We start from the raw sequence: 21,866 nt of genomic DNA, 5'->3' as shown, positions 1-21,866 counted from the left end.
CTCTGTGCTGACAGCTCGGAGCCTGGGGCCTGCTTCAGATTCTGTGTCTCTCTCTCTCAATGCCCCTCCTCCACTCACGCTCTGTCTCCCTCTCTCTAAAAAATAAATAAACATTAAGAAAAGAAAGGAACCAGATCTAAGCTCTCTTCAGAAACCTCCTAATAATTTTTCTACTTCAGATAAATTAATATTAGCAGAGACAATTTAGTAAGGTGCCTGAAAAGGCTAATTTCAATTTGACCATTGTCAAAGCTAAAACCAAGTTCTTTTTTTTTTTTTTTTTTTTTTTTTTTTTGGTCTTTACCTTTTCTATCTTGCTACCTCCCGGGGCGGAAGGAAGCACTTTCAAATCAGTACAGAAAGATTATTTCCTTGTTCTTCCCGATTGTGAGGTTTATAAATACACCTACATTTGTAAGGAATACATTATACTGTACTTGATATTGATCGAGTACTGTGTCAAATCTTGGCTTAGAGGTGAAAAAATTGGAGCAGGCCCAGAGAAAAATAATGACCATAATTAAGGGTTTGGAAAATGGGATCGAGGACAAAACACATAAAGTTTAGGAAATCTGAAGGCTCTTGGATGCCTTCCTTATTTTCTAATTTTGTTTTCAGCTTTGGGGAAGCTCAAGTATATAAGAAAATGTTCATCATCAATCAAAGAGTTATCAAAATTTAAGAGGGCATACAAGTCCACAGGGATTTTTGAACCCAATCCAAAATAATGGAAGGACTCTTTATAGAGATCCTTTCAAACAAGGATACGTCACTCCCCACTTCTTTCCCATAATTCATTCAGCAAACATTGGTTGAATGCCTACTGCATGTGACAGGCAATGTTTCAGGCATGGACAGAAATCTCTGTTCTCTCCAAACTTACGTTCCAGTGTGGGAAGAGAGACAATGAACAAAAACAACACAACAAACATCATAAACAGGTAAATTATAGAATATTTCAAAAGGTGATATAGAAATAGAGTAGGCTACGGGGAACAGGAATGGGAGATTGCAAATTTAAAGGGGGTGGCCAGGATAGGGATCTTCGAGCACACGTCAGTTAGCAAAACGTGGAATCCTGACAGGGCAGAGGGCATTTACCTCCTAATGTGCAGCTTACAACGCTGTGCCAATCAGTCAGGGGGCACTGGAGGAGCTGAGAATGAATTCCGTTTCGGCCACATTAAGTTTGAAGTGCCGCGGCACAGAAATAAATGATTAGCGGGTCTGGAAATGCAGATCTGGAGCGAAGGAGAGACGTCTGAGATCGAGACGTCGCTTTGGAATCCCTGTGGTCGAAGCGGTGGGAATGAATAGGTGAGCTCGCCAAAGAAGAGCAGGGTGGAAAGAATTCCAGGGAAGAACTTCACTAATGAATGTCTACATTTTAGGGGATGGACACAAAGACAAATCAAGAAAGGAGAGTATACTTTTTTTTTTTTTTTTTCTGATCAGAGAGAGAGAAAATGGGCCGGCGTCGTTCGCGCCCTTTCATTGCAACCTAACGTAAACTGGCTCCCTCCAGAACAAAATTCTCCCATGGCACCATACCCCCTGGGGCGTGAATCTTCCTTCAAGCCCTTCTGAAGGTAAGGGGAAAGGAACTAACTTTTACGGAGCATCCCACGCATGCCAAGTGTTTGGGGCTCCAAATCCCGGAATTTTCCTCCTCTATACCCCCCCCCCCCGCCCCAACCCCGCCGCCGCTTCCCTTTCTGCCTCCTTCAGCAGTGTCGGCTCCCAGAAGGCTGAAGCACTGGACCGGCCGTCAGAAAACACATGAGACTTCTGGAGCGAAAAGGCAAAGCAAACAAACAAACCCCCCTGCCAGGAGTAGAGACCCGGGGCCGCCTTGAACCTCCCCCTCCGGCCCTCTCGCCGCCCCGCCCCTCAAGCCCCACCCCGGCATCTCCGCAGGCCCCGCCCCTTGCCCCGCGGCCCACGCTCATTTGCTGGCGCCCTTCCGTTCCGCTTCTCCATTGATCCGCTTTCGCTTCTTTCTGCAAGGCTCTCAGCTCAGCGCTGCCCCTCGCGGAGAGGCCGCGCGGCGCAGGCTCGGCTCGTGGTCACTCGCGGACCTTATTCCGTGTCGCTTTCCCCTCCTTCCCGGCATTCCTGCTTCCGCTTTCTCACGGCTCTTTGGTTTTTCCACCTCTAAGGCATTTCGCGCCCAGGGGTTCGGTGACGTCATCTGTCTGCGCTGCGCGGACACCCGCCCGTGGAAGAAGGAACAGCTCCGCCGCCCTTCGCCTCTTTTGTTGGGCTGCCGCTCCTCCGGAATCATGGCGCCGTCGCTATGGAAGGGGCTGGTGGGCGTCGGCCTCTTTGCCCTAGCCCACGCGGCCTTTTCCGCAGCTCAGCGTAAGTGCCGGGGTGGGGTGGGGGCGAGACCGCGGCCGCTCCTGTGCGGGACTCCGGGGGCGGTGTGTGGGCGCACGCTGGGGGAGTGTCGGACCGAGTTTCCCGGGGATGGTCATTTGAGCCCTTAGAGTTGGGGGTGACTCCGAGAAGCGGCGCGGGGCTTGAGTTTGAAGAGACGGGCACCTGAAATTGCAGCAGGGATGGAAGGGGAAGGGGGTGCCTGGGAGAGGGCTCTGAGCTGGCTGCAGGGTGGGCAAAGAGGGAGGCCGTGGGGCTGCAGGGTGGCCATAGAGGGAGTTGGCCCGGAATCCGGGACGAGTGATGTCAGATCCAGCGTGGGGCTGAGCAGGCTAAGTGTCGGCTTGAGGACCTCTGGTGCTCATGGTCCCATGACAGCTAGGTGGACAGCATCTTGGGCGCTCCTGGGCTGTCCAGGCGGAGACTGAGAAGTTAAATGACCGTTTGCCTTGTGGGGGCACTGTGTTGCAGGAGAAAGGGCACTGGATCGGGAGTCTGGAGGGCTGGTTCCGAAAAACTTGCTTTACCACTAAATCTGTATGACCTTGGGCAAGTCATGTCCCTTCTGTGAGCTTTCACAGAGGTGGATTTTAATTCTTGCCTTTCCTGGGTCACAGAGTGGTTGGGAAATTTAAAAGCAAACAAGTAAAAGTACTTTAACATACCAATACGGTTGTATCGTGGAGAAGAAACTTGGAAGGCCAACAGACGAGGTAGTGCAGTCTTTAGACAGCGGATCCGTTTTTAGGTCTTTCTTCTAGACCAGGGGTCAGCAAACTCTGGCAGGTGGGCCAAATGCAGCCTCTCTCCTGTTTTTGTAGTCAGCTACACATAGTTTCACATTTTTTAATTTGTTGGGGGAAAAAGCAAAAGAATATCATTTTATGATCCGTGACAGTTATAAAGAATAAAAAAAATCTAAGTTTCAGTCTCCATCGATAAAGTTTTACTGGCAGACAGCCACACCCATTCATTTAGGTGTTGCCTGGCTGCTTTCTAAGTGGGGAGTTGAGATGTTGACACAGACAGTGTGGCCTGCAAAGCCTAAAATATTTATTATTTGACTCTTCACGGGAAAAGTTTGCTAACCTCTGTCCTAGCGCACGTGGGCAGCTCATTTAATCCATTGCTATGATCTGTCTGCCTAGCATAATCCTCTCCACAGTAGGTACTCAATACATTTGTTAAATGAAGTGAATTTAAAGTTGAACTTTATTCGTTTGCTAGATTACTTCCCATCTTCAGGAGTAAAGTCGAAAGTGAAATGTGAATTCCTTCAAAGCTTTAATTTTTTTTCAAGATAAAATCTTTTGTTCTGTTTATTACACACAGTTAAAATGACCGAGCTATTTTCACTACTTTTTTCATGCATGTGTTTATGACATGACATTTGTCTGACGGAAATTCAGCTTTATTTTTTACGTACATTTTCATTTTGAAATTTTAGATTTGCAGAAAAGTTTCAAAGGTAGTGCAGAGTTACCGTATACCCCTCGCCCAGTTTCCCACATTGGTAACATCTTCTGTTACCGTGGCATATTGTCACAACTGAGAGACTGACGCTGGCATATTACTGTTAACTGAAGTCTAGCTTTTATTTGGATTTTACAAGTTTTTCCAATAAGGTCTTCTATTCCAGGAATCAATCCAGGGTATCACATTACATTTGGTTGTCTTGTTTCCCCAGTCTTCTCTATTCTGCGACAGCTTATCCAAAGCTCCAATCTTTAATGATAACAATAATAACAGCTAACATTCATTACGTGCTTACCATGTGCCAGGCACTGAACTAAGCACTTTATGTGTATTATATAATTCAGTCCTACCGAAAGCTCTGTGGGGGAGGTAGCTGTTGTTATGATTTCTTTTGAAAGATGAAGAAGTTGAGACGAACATAGCTAGGAAACTTGCAGAAACTGACAGAGATGATACATGGCGGGGCCAGGATTCAAAGACAAGCAGTTTGGCTCTAGAGCCTATGTGCTGCACCACTTTATGAAATTCAGTTTCATGTAATTGGTTGAAATTGCTCTGTGCTTAGGTGCTAGAGGTACAATGATGCCCTGGGGAAGTTCAAAGTCAAGTGGGGAAACAAATGGATCAATAAATAATCACAATAAAGTAATATAGATGCTATGCTAAAAGTACATAAGGATGCTTGGAGATGGTCCGGGGGTGGGAGGTGAGGGACAAGGAGGTTAAGGAACATATCTCAGAGCCTTGCTGCCCAAGTGTGTTTAACAGACCAGCCTCGAGGGAATCACCTGGGAGCTTGCTAGAAAGGCAGAAACTCAGGCCCTGCCCCAGAGTTTAGTGAATCCTAATCTGCATTTTAATAAGATCCTCAGATGATTTGGTTGTACAGTCCTTTGAGAAGCGCTACTGTAGACGAGATTAGGGTACTGTTGAGTTCTGCGTCATTCTGTACAGTTGGCTTTGGCGTTGGAATTTTAAGAGTTCTAGAGCGAGGAGATCATGGAAGTAAGTCTGACTCCTTCATTTTACAAATGAGGAAATGCCTGGTTAAAGGTAGTGTTAGAGTCAGATTAGCCTTCATGCAAAGAAGAAGGCTGGCTGGGAATCGAACTGACAGTAGGAAGCTAGCCAAACCTATTTTTGGTATTGGCTGGATGTTTCTTTTACACCGGTCCTTATGTTAAACCCATAAGATAAAACTTGAGAAATGTCTCTAAGTGCACTCTTTTAAGAGTCACTACGTGTTCCCTGACAGCAGTTTGGGTTTTTTAGTCCACAGCACATTATTAAATAGGGCTTGTGCAAGATTCTTCTAGAGTTAGAGACTCGTGTTTCCGGTGAGATGAGAATGCCTTGTGGCATTTGTCACTGCAGTGGGGCCTCTTTATAATGCTTATGTTGCAAAAAGACTAATATTTACCTTGGAAGCTAATTGTGTCCTGTCAGACGGTAGCAGCGGACAGCAAACTATTGTACTGTAGCAATGCCCATCTTTGCTGCAATGAGCTTTGTTACGGCAGAATGGCTATCATGTATCTTACTTAATCTTCACATTATCCCCATTTTACTGTTGCAGAAACATGGGCAGTTGAAAAATAGATACTGTATTTCTTTGACACTCAGACACACATCCCCTTCCAAGTCCTTCATTCTAACATTCTGAAATTGAGATACATGTTACAACTCATGGTGATGGATGTCTTCGGGTTGAATGAGATAAACTCAATGACAGTAAGTTGAGGAGCTGGTGTTATGATCCAGGCTTATCAGCTTCCAAATCCTGATGCTTTTCTTTCCTACCTTGCTGCTTCCTGAGGCTAAGGCAGCAGCGGAATTGTAATTTAATCGGAGAGGCAGAAATTGACATCCTGGAATTTCACCTGTTCTCCCACTGCTCCAACATATTCTGGCAGGAGAAAAACATATCCATACCGGTATTACTTGGTCCATACTATGTGATGGTGGTGCTACTTCAGAGTTGAGATTTTCTGTAGGCTTATTCGTTTTTAAATAATTGTGATTTCTTTGACCCGTTAGCGAAAGAAACAGTTTCAGAGGATTCTAGTTTTCCTATAGCACTGAAAGAAAGAAAGAAAAAAATGTGGTTTTAGGTATTTCTTCCTTGTACTTGCTCACCTTTCACTCTTTCTGTGTTTTATAAGGTGACAAAGCAGGTCATGATGAAAATAAAATAGTTCAAGATCAGGCTGACTGCCTTAGAAGATAGAGGTTTTTGAGGAATCCGGGATTAGCGTTGCTTTATGTAGCATATAAGTCAGCCGCTTCTTTGGTGTATTGATTTGCTTGCATTTTAAGAAAGAAAAATGGGCTACAATTTCCTTAATGGTATGCTTCTGGTTTATAGATCGTTCTTATATGCGATTAACAGAAAAGGAAGATGAATCACTGCCAATAGATGTAAGTTGGTCATTTATATTCCGTTAAAATATATTTTAAAAATTAGCCACATAGCTTATAATAATTTTTTACTGGTTTTTATTCTCATAAAATTTTCCAGACATGAAATAACATCTGTTCTCTACTTTACTTTTTGTCACTCATTGTAAAACCCGAAGATTTGGAAACAAAAGATTTCTGTGTTTGGTTTCTAGAACTGTAGTTTAAATAGTCATTCTTGAAGTTTCTTCGTTCGTAGTCTGAGACGAACTTAAAAAGTTGATTATTTGGCTTCATTTTTTAGCAAAGTTCCTTTTTATGTAAAGTTTAAGAACAAGAAAAAGTAACATTGTTTAGGGACATATATGTAGGCGGTAAAAGTAAATAAAAACAAACACACGTGTTGTTGGTTTTTTTTAAGCTAAAATGTTACATTAGTTTCACTCACCCTTTTTATCTTTAAAGGATTGTAAATGACACACTAGTAACTTCTTTGTAACAGAATCAAACAGTATGTGTAAAAAGTAAAACCAACCGTGTACAATAAAAGAGAAGTGACCCCACTGGTCAGCAATTCTGCTTCTACTCCCAACAGTTCGGAGTATGTCAGTGGTTCAGCCCTCTTCCTGTGCACAAACAGTATTATCTTTACTTACATATGTACAGTTTTACCTAATCAAAACAGTTTTTCTTTTAAAAAGTTATTATCTCTGTGTATATATGTATGGTTTTATAATTAGCTTTTTATTACTTAACAGTTTATTGTGACATAATTTCATGATAAGTCATTGATTTACCACATTCTTGTTAATGGTGCCTGTGATTACATTGTATGAAATAGGTCTCGGTACACTGGTGGGGGAATGTAAATTGGTATAACATGTGATAGGAGTTTTAATTTAGAAAGTTAAGAGTAATAGCTTGTGGCTAATTTTGACTTTAGTTGTCTGTAATGAAAGTTTTGATAGATGAGACTATTAACTCACTCTCCTATCACCTTTGCATTGTGGTGGATTAACCCTCCCCCTCCACGACACATGTATTCATTTATATCTTTTTAAAATACCTTGCTGCTGTTTACAACTTGGGAAGTTTGGAAAATACAGAAAAATCACAATCAAGAAAATCAAATGTGCCTGTAATCCCATGTTGGTTAATATCAAACATTGCAAGTTTCTGCTTGCACAACCACTTTGGAAAACATTTTGGTATTACCTAATAAAGTTGAACGTGTGTATACTCTCCCCCAGTGGTTCTACTCCCATGTACCAGGAGACATACACCAGGATATCCATACTGACATTTTAACAGTAACACACAGGAAACAGCCCCCGTAGCCATCAGCAGTGGAATGAATAACTTTTGGAATATTCATATAATATAAAACATGATGAGAATGAATGGACTACAAGGATACATATACTACAATAGGGGTGAATCTCACAAGAAAGTCCAAAAATGGGAAAAAAGGAAGCAATATACATTTTAGAGGTACATACATAGCTGGTAAAATTATAGAGAAAAGCCTCAAAAACTGGTTAATCTACAGTTCAGTACAATAGTTCACCTGGAGGGAAGGGTGAAGGATATAACTGGAGAGGGACATGTGGGACTTGAAAGGTACTGGTAGGTTTATTTCTTAAGCTGGGTGGTGGGTCAGGGGTGTTCTTTTTATACTCAATGATATTTAACCATAATACATTTAAAAATTCTTAGCTGCTCTTGGAAGCAGGTAACCGTTGATAACTGAGTTCTGAATGGCTCAGTACCTGTTTGCTATTTGAGAAGACCCAGAAGTATCTTTGCAGCCAATCCACAGAATGTATAGAAGATTTTGGTGTGTCTGAGTTCAAATTATTTAAAGGGAGAATTGATTCCTTGGTAGGACCTGGGAGAAATACTTGTCAGAGGCTAAAAAGAGATGGAGAGAAAATGGCAAAGTTTTATGATAATATTTGTATGTTATTTGATAATCTCAATCTTTATACTCACAGATAGTTCTTCAGACACTTCTGGCCTTTGCAGTTACCTGTTATGGTATAGTTCATATTGCAGGGGAGTTTAAAGACATGGATGCCACTTCAGAACTAAAAAATAAGTAAGTCCTTCCCTTTTCATAGGCATTTAGTTTCATAGGGGTTTTGCTTCATTTACATAATTTAAAATGTATGTTTTCTGGTACATAAAAGTTGGTTTTGTTTTTACATTTTGATTATGCAGCTCGTTTGAGTAGTGAGGTGAAAATACCGAGGCAGTGTTTGATGAGATGGAAAAATGGAAGTCGTATGACAGATTATTGACAGTAGACTAAGATGTGTTATATTTGCTTAAAATTATTTATTGGTTCGACGGATGGAAAGAAATAGACGTATAGGAAGATATCCCCTCAGAAATTGTTTCCTTTCATCCTTCCTCTTTTTCCTTCCCTTTCTTTCCTTCCCTTTCTTTCCTTCCCTTCTTTCCTTCCTTCCTTCCTTCCTTCCTCCCCCCACTCTCTTTATCCACTTGTTCCAGCTCAGTCTTTGGAAGAATAGGGGTTTTCTGTTTCCTCTACCACTTGAACCTAGTCTGTGACGTAGACTCTGCTCTCTGGCCCTTTCCTCTTCCTGGACTACAGTATATTTGTTATTTTGCTTTCTTTTTTCTCCTGTCCTTCTAAGCTATTTCCTTGAGCTTTGCTTGCTTTTTCTTTTCCATATTTCTTACTGTCATGAAATTATCCTTGTACCTTTGTTCAGTTCCATCTCTGGACTTCACCCACCTTCTTGAACCTGGAAATTTTAACCCTTTCCAATGTGTCCTCAGAAGGATTCACAGTGAGCATTTATTTGTTAGAGGAAACCCACCCCCTTGTTACTTTTACTTTTCAATTTACATTTTAAATAGTCACATCTCAGGCTTCCTGTTTTACGTGGGAGTATGCTTGGATTTTTAGGTGGGCTGACTTTGAGATGTGAATTTTTATCGAGGCAGAGTCCTTCTTTCTCCAGGAAAATAATGTTTAAACAAACCAATACTAAAAGCCATACACTTAGGTGTTTGTGAACTTTTTTAGACTATATATATATATATATATCTTGTTGAGAAAATAGAAAGGATACTCTACTATCACCACCCACTGTAGTTCTTACAAAGAGTCTACCAAGAATTGCAGGCAGAGGTCCAGGAAAGAAGTAAAACAGAATGGCATTAAGTAGGTGGTAGCAAAATATATAAATTTAGTAGGTGGTAGCAAAATGTATGAGTTTGGACAACAGAAGGTACAGAAGGGCCAAAAGGAGCTTTTTGTTGTACTTGAAAGATTCTTGGAAACAGATCTGTGAAATGGTCGTATTGCTTGAGTAGTGAGGGCCAAATGAAAATAATCAAAGGTAAAATCTGTGTACTGGTTTTTAAAAAATTTTTTGGCTTGGCTAGCTAGTGTAAGATTTATAGATGTGATTACAGTTGAGCGATGATTCGTGCTATTATTCATAGAAAGGAACGGCTGAAAGACAAATTTCCCAGACTTCTTATTTTCCTTGCGCAGGAAAAAGAAATGAAACACAGTATGATTATAGCCTGTTTATAGCCTGATTTCACGAATTTAAACTTAGTTAAGAGCAAATTCATAATTCATTAGAAACCTGCTTGTTTTCAAATAGGCTTTTTGATAGGTTTATCTAAAGTGGATGCTCTTTGTTTTTTCTTTTAAGGACATTTGACACATTAAGGAATCACCCATCATTTTATGTATTTAATCATCGTGGTCGAGTGCTGTTCCGGCCTTCGGATACAACAAACTCTTCAAATCAAGATGCATTGTCCTCTAATACATCATTGAAGTTACGAAAACTTGAATCACTGCGTCGTTAAGATTTTTACAGATTATAATAACAGGACAGGACACAGAGCTGGAATATTGGAGTTTGGGGTATAAAACGCTCCCCCCCCCATCATCAGTATTTATATTATATTGATTTTTCAGACCTAATTGAAAAGAGTCTATGGCCCTTGTTTGTACACTGTTAATCAAATCATTAATGGAGTATAAGTTATCTGTGAAATGAGTCTTTGAGCTTTCATAGAGAGAATTCCTTTTTCCACTTAAAAGAAATTCCTATCTTTTGTAAAAATCACTGTTTTGAACACATTTCTTTGAAAAATGTCGATGATTTTGTAACTATTTATTTTCTTAGATTTCTCTTCTTTTGCACTTCAGTTTTTGGGATCCTTTTGGCAATAATGTGACTACTGCATTTTGCAGCACGAATGATAGTAGAAAGGTCTTTGGTTCTTAACAACAAATGGACTTCTCTAAAGAGACCGAAATGGTGACTTAGCAGTTTTTCTGACGCCCCCTAAACAGTGGCTCTGCTCCAGCAGATACATGCCAGTTTTTAATTTCTCACGACCTCTCACCCCGCCCCACTCCCGTATACCTTCCCACGTCAGCTGTCTTGTGCCATCACTTCTCTGGGGTTCTGTGTGCAGTGAGCGATTCTTGTGTCCGAAATTCTTTGTCATAAGTAGGTTTAACAAATTCAACTTGCCGTAAAGCTACTTGTGTTCTCTTCACTTATCTGTCGGAAATTTCCCTAACCGATTATGTAGTTTAAGGATAGCTGCAGACAGACCAAAAAGACTGCTCATGGTTTCATTAATTATCCTGTCTGCAGAAGAATAGTAATCACAGAAGAAAGCCCATGACTGGTCATTAGCCTGTTTAACTTCTTCGAAGACCCTGTTATTTTACTGCATACTAAACTAGTGAATTAGTAAAACTAAAGGAAAGTTCTCATCAGAGGTCAACTTCCAAGGCCTCGGGACAAATGTGTTTTAAATATTTGGAACTAATACCTTTAATGAAAAACAAGGTCATTTAAGAAGTTGTTTTATGGCTTCGGATTTATAGCAGGCTTAGAGTTTTCCATCTTCATTGTGTGCTGCTGAAGGTAAGGATGAGGGTACAGAGGAGACTTTGGTTTTTTTTGTTTAGAAACAGTAATTTTAGGTTCAGGGAAATTTGGCTAGCTCTTTGATCTGCAGGGAGCGTCACATTCTTTTGTAGAGAAGGTTGCTTTTGTTGAACTGTGCAGGTATGAAAACATTGCTTTTGTTGAATCATGTAGGTGCAAAGGGAATAACTGTGCAGATTTGAAAAGGAAATATGCTTTAGGCAAGAGTCGTAAGGTGCCCTTATGCCTGGTGGCATTTTTCCCATTAGAAATGAACCTCGGCTCTTCTATTCTGCCTGGTAACACACAGCCCCAAAGCACGAGATTATTTCGTCGTTGAGTTTTTATTGTCGTATAGTTTTGTTTTGCCAAGCCAGTCTGTCTGTGGAACACTGACTCTGCTCTCTAAGGAGAACAAAGTTAGAAATCTGCTGATAGCCTAGAATAATTTAGAAATGAATGAACAGTGGAATTCAGGGGTTAATGTGGTTATAATGTAAATCAAAATAGTGTGTGAGAAGGCAGCTCCTTATATCAGGCTTGTCTACCATTTCCTCAGGTGTGACTTGACTTGCAAGAGCCTCTTTTCTGCTTTTTGGGGGCTGTCTTCCTTTTTTAATATTCACATACCTTCGATGCTGCCATTTAAAGGGTTCAGTGGTTTTGTAATATATTCACAAAGTTGTATGATCAGCACCACAGTGAGTTTTAGAACATTTGTGTCACCCCCAAAAGAAACCCTGTACCCTTTGGCAGGCACCTCTCATACCCCACCCCACCTCCCAGTGTCTCCCAGCCCCGGGCAACCACTAATCTGCTTTCTGCCTCTATAGATTTGCCTATTCTGGTCATTTAATACGAGTGGATTCGTACAGTGTCTGGTCTTTTAGTGACTGGCTCCTCGAGTGTAGTTTTGTTGCACGTGGAGCATCTCCTCCCGAGAACTGTGATTTCTGTGGAAGGAAGTGGTTGGCAGAATCAGTGGATGTGACTGGGGAGGGCCAGACACTTACTCGTTTTCTAGTCAGTTTTAGGCTGAATAGTTTTCCTCGTAATCAGTCACTCATGATCTACTACTATTGACAAGATTTTGGCTAGGCTCTAGAATGGATATTGAAATCTTTGCCTGCCCAGTCAGGAAAGTCCAAGTAAAAATCATGCCCAATATTTTGGTAGATAATTGACATAGTTTTCAGGTGCGTCTAACTTTGTTAGCAGGTGTGTATACCTCAAGCCAGATGAGCTTCCCAAATTTCTTCTTTACTTTCCTCCCATGAATTTCTGTTTCCGTTTTCAGGTATGTACCATAGGACTAAAGCTGATTTGGATGCATCGTAACAGTGCTAAATGAATTAAATTCAGAATTTTATTTATAATACTTTGAGACCGTCCATGACTACCTAGGGTAGTCCAAAAATGTAGTGATGTGTAGTGTAGTTAAGCCTGCAGGTGACTGCCAATTTTAGAGACATTCAGAAGCGTGTACTCAATATGGAAGGCTCGCTAGAATATAGCAAGACACTTCTTAATAACCAGGGAACCAGCCAGATGCTATCGGCTAATGTCCCAGCCACAGACAATGCAGATCGGCGGATTAGAGACCATGATGCTCTGCTAACTCCCTAATGATTGTTTCCTAAGCACCGTGGCTTATTTTTGAGTGACATGACAGCATCTTCCTGGTTGTATGTGGCCTGTTTCCATGATGTATTGAGTAGTGTTGTTTGTTGTGAACATCAATGCCTGTAACACCAAGCTAAACACCTTCTTTTGGATATGTTTCCTCTCTCTAAATGACCTTGCCCTGTCCAATAAATAAATGATTGTCTCACCCTGTTTTTGGTAGTGGTTTTTGTTTTTGTTTTGTTTTTTAAATATCATTCTCTTCTGCTTCTCTGTCCCCAGAAAAATGTAAGAGCTAATTTTATGACTGTATTTTTTTTCCAGTGTGATGCTGTTTTACTAAATTCAATGGATACTTCACTTTTTCTTGTACATGTAAAGTCTAATGGCTATTTTGTGTTTTTTTTTTTTTAGAGTCAAAACAGAATGTGTAATCTCACTTATATTTATAAATTATCACATGCCCTTTGGAGTAGAAGAATTTCAGTCCGTGAGTAGCAGTGTCCAATCATCCCATTGCAAATTTGTTATAACTTTATACTTGACATCATTATGATTAAAGCGTCAGGTGGCCAATCGGGAGTCTGATGAAAATCCAGGGGGAAGTTCTGGTTTGTAAAACTTGGCACTTCTCTGGAGTATTTTGAAAACTAACACCACCAGCATTCAACTCTACCTAGGGATATGTCAAAATAACCTACAAATCAAGTATGAAGTTAATATGCACATGGCAAAAACAACAAATCAGATTGTACAGAAAGGCATGACATTAAAACCTGCCCCTTCCCTCCCGTGCCTAATGCCCCTCTCCAAAGGTAACCAGCTTAAAGTGTCATGTGTATTTGTTCGGGGATGTCATTATTTGCCAGCAAATATATAGTAAAAAAATTTTTACACTAATGGAGTCAGAGTGTATACACTCTTCTGTATCTTGCTATTTTTGCCACCTGTGTCTTGCAAGATCTTTCTGTATCAGGCTATACAGAAATACCTCATTCTTTTTAATGACTGTGCGGCGTTCCAGTGTATGAATGTGTTACAAATGTCGAAACACTGATGGGATCTCAGGTTTTCAGTATTTTACTATGGTTAAACCATGCTCCAGTGAACAGACTTGTACGTATAATGAGATTACACCCACAGGGTTACTTCCTAGCAGTAGGATTGCTGGGTCAAAGGCTATTTTTCACTTTCAGTTAAGTAGTTATTGCCAAATGGTTCTCCAGAAGTCTTTGCCTAGTTACTCTCCCACATAGAATGTATAAGAACAATTATTCCCAAGGCCTATGCCGTTGCTGGGTACTAAACCTTTAAACATCTGATCATCTGAAACTGAATAAGTGATACCTTGCACCTTACTTCAGCTAGATTGCATTTTAATAAAGGATATGGGACACATTTTCATGTTTATTGGTTACTTATATTTCATTTTCTGTGAACTGTGTGGTCATGTTCTGTTTTCTACTAGATGCTTTGTTTTTTATTGATTTGTATGAGCTCTTTGTAAGCTAAGAAAATTGGTCCATTGTCATATGTTTGGCAATATTTTCCTGAGATTGATTTATTTACTTATTTATGTAGTTAAACTTCTCAGTCTTTATGGCTTTTGGGATTCATGCCTTGCTTAGAAAGGCCTTCTTTACATTTAAGAATAAATTTAATGTATTTTTCCAGTACTTTTAAGTTTTTTTTTTTTAATCTTTACATCTTTGATTCATTTGGACTTTATTTAGGTAGAAGGAGTGAGGTAAGGATTCAACATTTTTCTCCCCAAAGAGCTGTGTGGTTATCCCAACTCCATTTTTTGACTTTTTTCCCCCACACTGATTTGAAAAGCCATCCTCATTCATACATTGAATTTATGTATATACTTAGACCTGTTTCTGAATTCTGAAGTCTGTTGCAAAAATGACCGGGATTTTTCCTACTTATTCATGCATGTTTATATTTCCAGATGGACATTAGTATGATTTGGTCCATTTCTAGAATCCTGTTGGTTATTTTTCTAAAATTGTATTTTGAAAAATTTCAACCTTACGGGAAACGTGAAAGAGTAATAATAAGAATGCCAATATACGTTTCATTTAGAGTCACCATTCTTAATATTTTGCCACTTTTGTTTTTCTCTCCTGAATAGTTTATGGTAAATTGGGGACTTCATAATCACACTTCACGACATCACGACATCCTTAAATATGTCAGTGTGCCATTTCTATAAGAATGAGTACATTTCCCATTTAACCACAATACAACTCTCACACTGAAGAAAATGGTGAACCATCCAATATATTCAAATTTCCCCATGTGTCCCCAGAATGACTTTCATAGCTGCGCCCACCAAGGTTCACACATTATAGTATGTCTCTCTAGTCTCCTTTTTATTTTATTTTATTTTATTTTATTTTACATTTATTTTGAGAGAGAGTTAGCAAGCGAGCACGAGTGGGAGACAGGCAGAGGGAAGGAGGGAGGGAGGGAGGGAGGGAGGGAGAGAGAGAGAGAGAGAGAGAGAGAGAGAGAGAATATCCCAAGCAGGCTCCACACTGCCAGTGCAGAGCCCAGTACGGGGCTTGAACTCACGAACTGTGAGATCATGACCTGAGCCGAAATTGAGAGTCGGATGCTTAACCAACTGAGCCACCCAGACGCCCCTCTAGTCCCTTTTAAACAGTTCCTCTACCTCTTTTTTAAAAATGATATTTTCCAAATAAACTTTATTTCTCAGAACTGTTTTAAATGTACACAGAAATTGGGAAGATAGCACAGAGTTCCCACATACCCCATGCTCAGTTTCCCCTATTGCTAACATCTTACATTACCATGAGACATTTGATACAATCAAGGAACCAATATTGATACATTGTTATAAACTACAGTTAATATTCAAGTTTCCCCAGATTTTACTTAAGGTTCTTTGTGCGTTCCAGGATTCCAGCCAGGATACTGCATTGCATTTAACTGTGATGTCTTCTTAGGTTTTCCTTGGCTGTGGCAGTTTTTTATACTGTCCTTGTTTCTGATGATCTTGACAGCTTTGAGGGATACTGGCCAGGTGTTTGGTAAAATTTCCCTTTATTGCAATTTGTCTGATGTTTTTACCATTACACTGGGATTACGCGTGCTATTGTTCTATCAAGGGTACGTATTTATGAACGTGACTTACCACTGTTGATGTAATTCCTGATCACCTAAGTTAGTGTTTGTCAGGTTTCTCCACTGTAAAGTTCCTTTTTTTTTCCCCCCCATTTCCATACTGTCCTCTTTGGGAGGAAGTCACTATGCATAGCCCACACAGGGAATAGGGACTTCTGCTCTACTTCCTTGAGGATGGAGTATCTACATAAGTTATCTTTGGCATTCTTCCTTTTTTTAAATTTATTTTTATTTTTTTTATTTTTACATTTATTTATTTTTGAAAGACCGAGAAAGACAGAGCACAAGTGGGGGAGGGGCACAGAGAGAAGGAGACACAGAATCCGAAGCAGGCTCCAGGCTCTGAGCTGTCAGCACAGAGCCCGACGCAGGGCTCGAACTCACAAACCTTGAGATCATGACCTGAGCCGAAGTTGGATGCCCAACCGACTGAGCCACCCAGGAGCCCCATTTGGCATTCTTCTGCACCGGAGGTATGTTTCTTCTTTCCCCCTTAGTAACTTATTTGGTCATTTATATGAGTTTCGACTCTTGGGTATGTTTTTTTATACTTTGGATTATCATGCAACACTACTTTGAGGTGGAAATTGCCCCAGTGTTGGACATTGGTGGCTCTTTCACTGGGCTCCTGTGTGTCCCTTTGACATACTCCCATTGTTGCGGATTTTTTCGTTTTGTTTTAAGCACTTCCTTACCTTCTGCCACTACAAGATGTTCCAGGCTCATCGTGTATATTTCCTTCCCCAGTCCTAGAATCGGGCTTTTCTCCAGGGAACCTGAGTCCTTTTCTTGAAGAATGGTATTAGAAACCAGGATCTGGGCCCCAGTGCTGCTGGGGTTTTGTTGCTTCAAGACCCTTTCAACTGATGGGGCAAGAAAATATACGTGCATACACTAACCTGTGCATATACACACATATATAAATATTTCCATACATAACTGCTGTATCTCTATTATGTGAAACACGAGTTCATACCGACATTCCATCCATCATCACATAAATCATTCTAACCACCTCCCCTTGCTGATCTGCAAACCGCTACTCCCATGCTAAGAAACCTGGCTCCCACGGTCTGCTACCTGTTTACTTGAATTGTTTAAACCCATTATACATGGTTTCAGAATCGTTACCCTGTACTCTCATGGAAAACAACATTCCCAACTACAGCAGTGATTATACATGTTTGTTTGCCATTGGTTTTATAGACCCCACTCATTTCCAAAGTTACTTAGGTCTACACCCCTCCCCTTCAGTATGTTTGCTTCACAAATTTGTAATACAGTTCGATTGCTTTGTCACATTCTGCATTCTATCTTGGGATTCCCCTGACCTAAATGATTTTTAAAAATTTGTATACATCAGTGGCACAAAAACAGACACTCAGCTCAATGAAACAGACTAGAGAATCCAGAAATGGACCCACACACGTATGGCCAACTAATCTTTGACAAAGCAGGAAAGAATATCCAATGGAATAAAGACAGTCTTTTCAGCAAGTGGTGCTGGGAAAACTGGACAGCGACATGCAGAAGAATGAACCTGGACCACTTTCTTACACCATACCCAAGAATAAACTCAAAATGGATGAAAGACCTAAATGTAAGACAGGAAGCCATCAAAATCCTCGAGGAGAAAGCAGGCAAAAACTTCTTTGACCTTGGCCGCAGCAACTTCTTACTCAACACGTCTCCAGAGGCAAGGGAAACAAAAGCAAAAATGAACTATTGGGACCTCATCAACAGAAAAAGCTTCTGCACGGTGAAGGAAACAATCAGCAAAACTAAAAGGCAACCGACAGAATGGGAGAAGATATTTGCAAATGACATATCAAATAAAGGGTTAATATCCAAAATCTCTAAAGAACTTACCAAACTCAACACCCAAACAACAAATAATCCAGTGAAGAAATGGGCAAAAGACATGAATAGACACTTCTCCAAGGAAGACATCCAGATGGCCAACTGACACATGAAAAAATACTCAATATCACTCATCATCAGGGAAATGCAAATCAAAACCACAATGAGATACCACCTCACACCTGTCAGAATGGCTAACATTAACAACTCAGGCAACAACAGATGTTGACGAGGATGCGGGAAAGGGGATCTCTTTTGCATTATTGGTGGGAATTCAAGCTGGTGCAGCCACTCTGGAAAACAGGATGGAGGTTCCTCAAAAAACTAAAAATAGAACTATCCTATGATGGGGCGCCTGGGTGGCGCAGTAGGTTAAGCGTCCGACTTCAGCCAGGTCACGATCTCGCGGTCCGTGAGTTCGAGCCCCGCGTCGGGCTCTGGGCTGATGGCTCGGAGCCTGGAGCCTGTTTCCGATTCTGTGTCTCCCTCTCTCTCTGCCCCTCGCCCGTTCATGCTCTGTCTCTCTCTGTCCCAAAAATAAATAAACGTTGAAAAAAAAAATTTAAAAAATAAAAAAATAATAAAAAAAAAGAACTATCCTATGACCCAGCAATTGCACTACTAGGTATTTATCCAAGGGATACAGGTGTGCTGTTTCAAAGGGACACACGCACCCCCATGTTTATAGCAGCACTATCCACAATAGCCAAAGTATGGAAAGAGCCCAAATGTCCATTGATGGATAAATGGATAAAGAAGATGTGTATATATACAATGGAGTATTACTCGGCAATCAAAAAGAAGGAAATCTTGCCATTTGCAAATACGTTGATGGAACTGGAGGGTATTATGCTAAGCAAAATTAGTCAGAGAAAGACAAAAATCATATGACTTCACTCAGATGAGGACTTTAAGATACAAAACAGATAAACAGAAGGGAAGGGAAGTAAAAGTAATATACAAACAGGGAGGGGGACAAAACATAAGAGACTCTTAAATATGGAGAACAAACAGAGGGTTACTGGAGGGGGTGTGGAAGGCGGATGGGCTAAATGGGAAAGGGGCATTAAAGAATCTACTGAAATCATTGTTGCACTATATGCTAACTTGGATGTAAATTAAAAAAAAATAAATTCTATACATCAGGGTTCACTTTTTGTGCTTTGAAGTTCAATGGATTTTGAGAAATTGATAATGTTATGTATCCACAATTGCACTCTCATATAGAATAATTTCATAGCTCTAAAAATCCCTGTGCTTCAGCTACTCAACCCTCTCCCTTTCCCTTGAGCCCCGGTTTACCACTCATCTTTTTACCGTCTCTATGGTGTTGCCTCTTCCAGAATGTCATATAGTCAGAATCCTGCATTATGTAGCCTTTTTAAAAGACTGGCTTCTTTCCCTTAACAATATGCATTCAAGGTTCCTCTATGTCTGTCTACTGTTTAATTCATTTTTTTAAATCTCTGAATAACAGTCCGTTGGATCGATGTTCCACTGTTTATTTGCACATCACCTTTTGAAGGACATCTCCAGTTTTTGACAATTGTGCATAATGCTGCTTAAACACATGCACATTTTTGTATGGGCATAATTATTCATATTAGCTGGATAAATACCAAGGTGCATGCTTAGCTGGACCATATGGTGAGATAATGCTCTGCATCCTCGTCAGCAACTGGTATTGCCAGGTTTTAAGTTTTAGCTATTTAAAAAAATTTTTTTTCAACGTTTATTTATGTTTGGGACAGAGAGAGTCAGAGCATGAACGGGGGAGGGGCAGAGAGAGAGGGAGACACAGAATCGGAAACAGGCTCCAGGCTCTGAGCCATCAGCCCAGAGCCCGACGCGGGGCTCGAACTCACGGACCGCGAGATCGTGACCTGGCTGGAGTCGGGCGCTTAACCGACTGCGCCACCCAGGCGCCCCAAGTTTTAGCTATTTTAATAAGTATGCAGTGATATCTCATTTTAATTTGCCGTTCCCTCATGACAAATGATGTTGAGCACCTTTTCACATACTTCTTTGCCAGCTGTATTTGTCTTCGGTGAAGTATCTAATTTGGATCTTTTCCCCAACTTCAAATTGTGCTGTTTCTTTTCTTACTGTTGAGGTTTAAGAGATTTTGGTATATTTCAAATACAAGTCTTTTACAGATATGTGTTTTTCAAAGATTTTCTCCCACTCTGTGGTTTGTCGTTTTTTTTTTTTTTTAATGTTTATTTTTGAGAGAGAGAGAGAGAAAGTGCAAGCGGGAAAGGGGCAGAGAGAGAGGGAGACAGAGGATGCAAAGCAGGTTCTGCGCTGAGAGCAGCAAGCCCAAGCTTGGTGCGGGGCTCGAAGTCACCAACCGTGAAATCATGACCTGAGCTGAAGTCGACGCTCAACCGTCTGAGCCACCCAGGCTCCCCTATGGTTTGTCTTTTCATTCTTGTAAAAGCGTGTATCACAATGAAGTTTTTAATTTTAGTAAAGTCCAACTTATCAGATTTCTTTTGTGAATTTTCCTTTTGGTTTTGAATTTAGAAACTCATTTCCAAACCCAAGGTCGTCTAGATTTTCTCCTATGTTTTCTTACAGAAATGTTATTGTTTTTCATTTTATATTTAGGCCCATTATACATTTTGAGTTAATTGTTGTGAAAGACAGAAGATCTGTGTCTAGGTTCATTTTTTTCCCGCATGGATGGATAGCTGATTGTTCCAATCCCATTTGTTGAGAAAACTATGCTTTCTCCCTTGAATCACCTTTGCTCCTTTGTCAAAAGTCAGTTAACTATATGTGCTGGTCTCTTTCTGGCTTGTCTACTCTGTTTCATTCATCCACGTGTCTACTCTTTTGTCAGTACCATACTGTCTTTATGACTATAGCTTTATTTTAAAAAATTTTTTAAATGTTTATTCATTTTTTTGATAGAGACAGAGTGTGAGCGGGGGAGGGGCAGAGAGAGAGGGAGACACAGAATCCGAAGCAGTCTCCAGGCTCCGAGCCATCAGCACAGAGCCCGACGCGGGGCTCGAACTCACAGACTGTGAGATCATGACCTGAGCCAAAGTCGGATGCTTAACCGACTGAACCACCCAGGAGCCCCAACGACTATGGCTTTATATTAAGTCTTGGAATTGGGTAGTGTGGGTCCTCCGTGTTTGTTCTTATTTTTCAGTATTGTGTTGGCTGTTCGGGGTCTTCCATCTTTCCCTATAGTCTTTGTGGCCAGTTGGTCAATAAAATAACTGGCTGAGATTTTGATTTGGGATTGCTTTGAACAGATCATGCTGGACAGAATTGATATTTTAATAATATTGAATCTTCCAATTTGTGAACATGGAATATCTCTTTACTTATATAGCTCTTGTGGTTCTCCATACAGAGATCCTGTACATATTTCATTTGATGTGTATGTGTTTCATTATTTTGGTGCTGTTGCAAATGGCATTTTTTTTAAATTTCATATTCCAATATTAATCACTGGTATTTAGGAAAGCAATTGACTTTTATATATTAACCTTATATCTTACTCCTTGTTATTGTTATGTTTAAAATTGGGAATGGATCTTGAATTTTGTCATGTGCATTTTTGGTATATATTGAGATAATCATAATTTTTTCTTTGTTTACCTATTGAAGTGGTAAAATATAAGAATAGATTCTTATTTTTTTATTTAAAAATTTTTTTTAACATTTATGTATTTTTGACACAGAGAGAGAGAGAGAGCGAGAGACAGAGCATGAGCAGGGAAGGAGCAGAGAGAGAGGGAGACACAGAATCCGAAGCAGGCTCCAGGCTCCGAACTGTCAACACAGAGCCTGATGCGGGGCTCGAACTCACAGACCGCGAGATCATGACCTGTGCCGAAGTCGGATGCTCAACCGACTGAGCTACGCAGGTGCCCCAAGAATAGATTTTTAAATGTTGACTCATCTTTGCATTCAAGGGATGTAGCAAATATCCATTAAAAATAACAGCCTGCTAGGATTTTTGTTTTTTCAATTTTCTTTAATGGTAACCCTGCTTCTATAATAATTTCTTCAAACCACAGG

The 21,866-nt window shown here is 40.4% G+C and overlaps 2 protein-coding genes across 2 annotated transcripts in view; one reads left to right on the top strand and one right to left on the bottom strand.

The window, feature by feature from the left end:
• SLC9A6 (solute carrier family 9 member A6) overlaps positions 1 to 1,328 on the bottom strand; it is a 63,473-nt gene extending 62,145 nt beyond the window's left edge. Inside the window, exon 1 of the mRNA XM_040468605.1 lies at positions 1,102 to 1,328. The gene's annotated coding sequence lies outside the window, so the exon portion shown is untranslated. The remainder of the gene's footprint in view (positions 1 to 1,101) is intronic.
• Positions 1,329 to 1,989: 661 nt separating this feature from the next.
• Positions 1,990 to 13,027, top strand: MMGT1 (membrane magnesium transporter 1). Its single transcript, XM_040468616.1, has 4 exons — positions 1,990 to 2,361; positions 6,221 to 6,273; positions 8,247 to 8,350; positions 9,948 to 13,027. Exons 1-4 carry the CDS (start codon positions 2,283 to 2,285, stop codon positions 10,105 to 10,107), a joined length of 396 nt encoding a protein of 131 aa, XP_040324550.1. The 5' UTR covers positions 1,990 to 2,282; the 3' UTR covers positions 10,108 to 13,027.
• The last annotated feature ends 8,839 nt before the right edge of the window (positions 13,028 to 21,866 follow it).

The sequence above is a fragment of the Herpailurus yagouaroundi genome, unplaced genomic scaffold (assembly GCF_014898765.1).
Source record: "Herpailurus yagouaroundi ecotype Mexico unplaced genomic scaffold, PumYag 67702, whole genome shotgun sequence".
In the NCBI taxonomy this organism is placed as follows: Eukaryota; Metazoa; Chordata; class Mammalia; order Carnivora; family Felidae; genus Herpailurus; species Herpailurus yagouaroundi.
The sequence above is the reverse complement of the archived record's forward strand: the minus strand, read 5'-3'. Positions and strand labels throughout refer to the sequence as shown.

Coding starts and splice junctions, on each gene's coding strand:
- MMGT1 (XM_040468616.1), top strand. CDS start 2,283: ATGGCGCCGTCGCTATGGAAGGGGCTGGTGGGCGTCGGCCTCTTTGCC. Junction 2,362..6,220: donor GGCCTTTTCCGCAGCTCAGC/GTAAGTGCCGGG, acceptor TCTGGTTTATAG/ATCGTTCTTATATGCGATTA. Junction 6,274..8,246: donor ATGAATCACTGCCAATAGAT/GTAAGTTGGTCA, acceptor TTATACTCACAG/ATAGTTCTTCAGACACTTCT.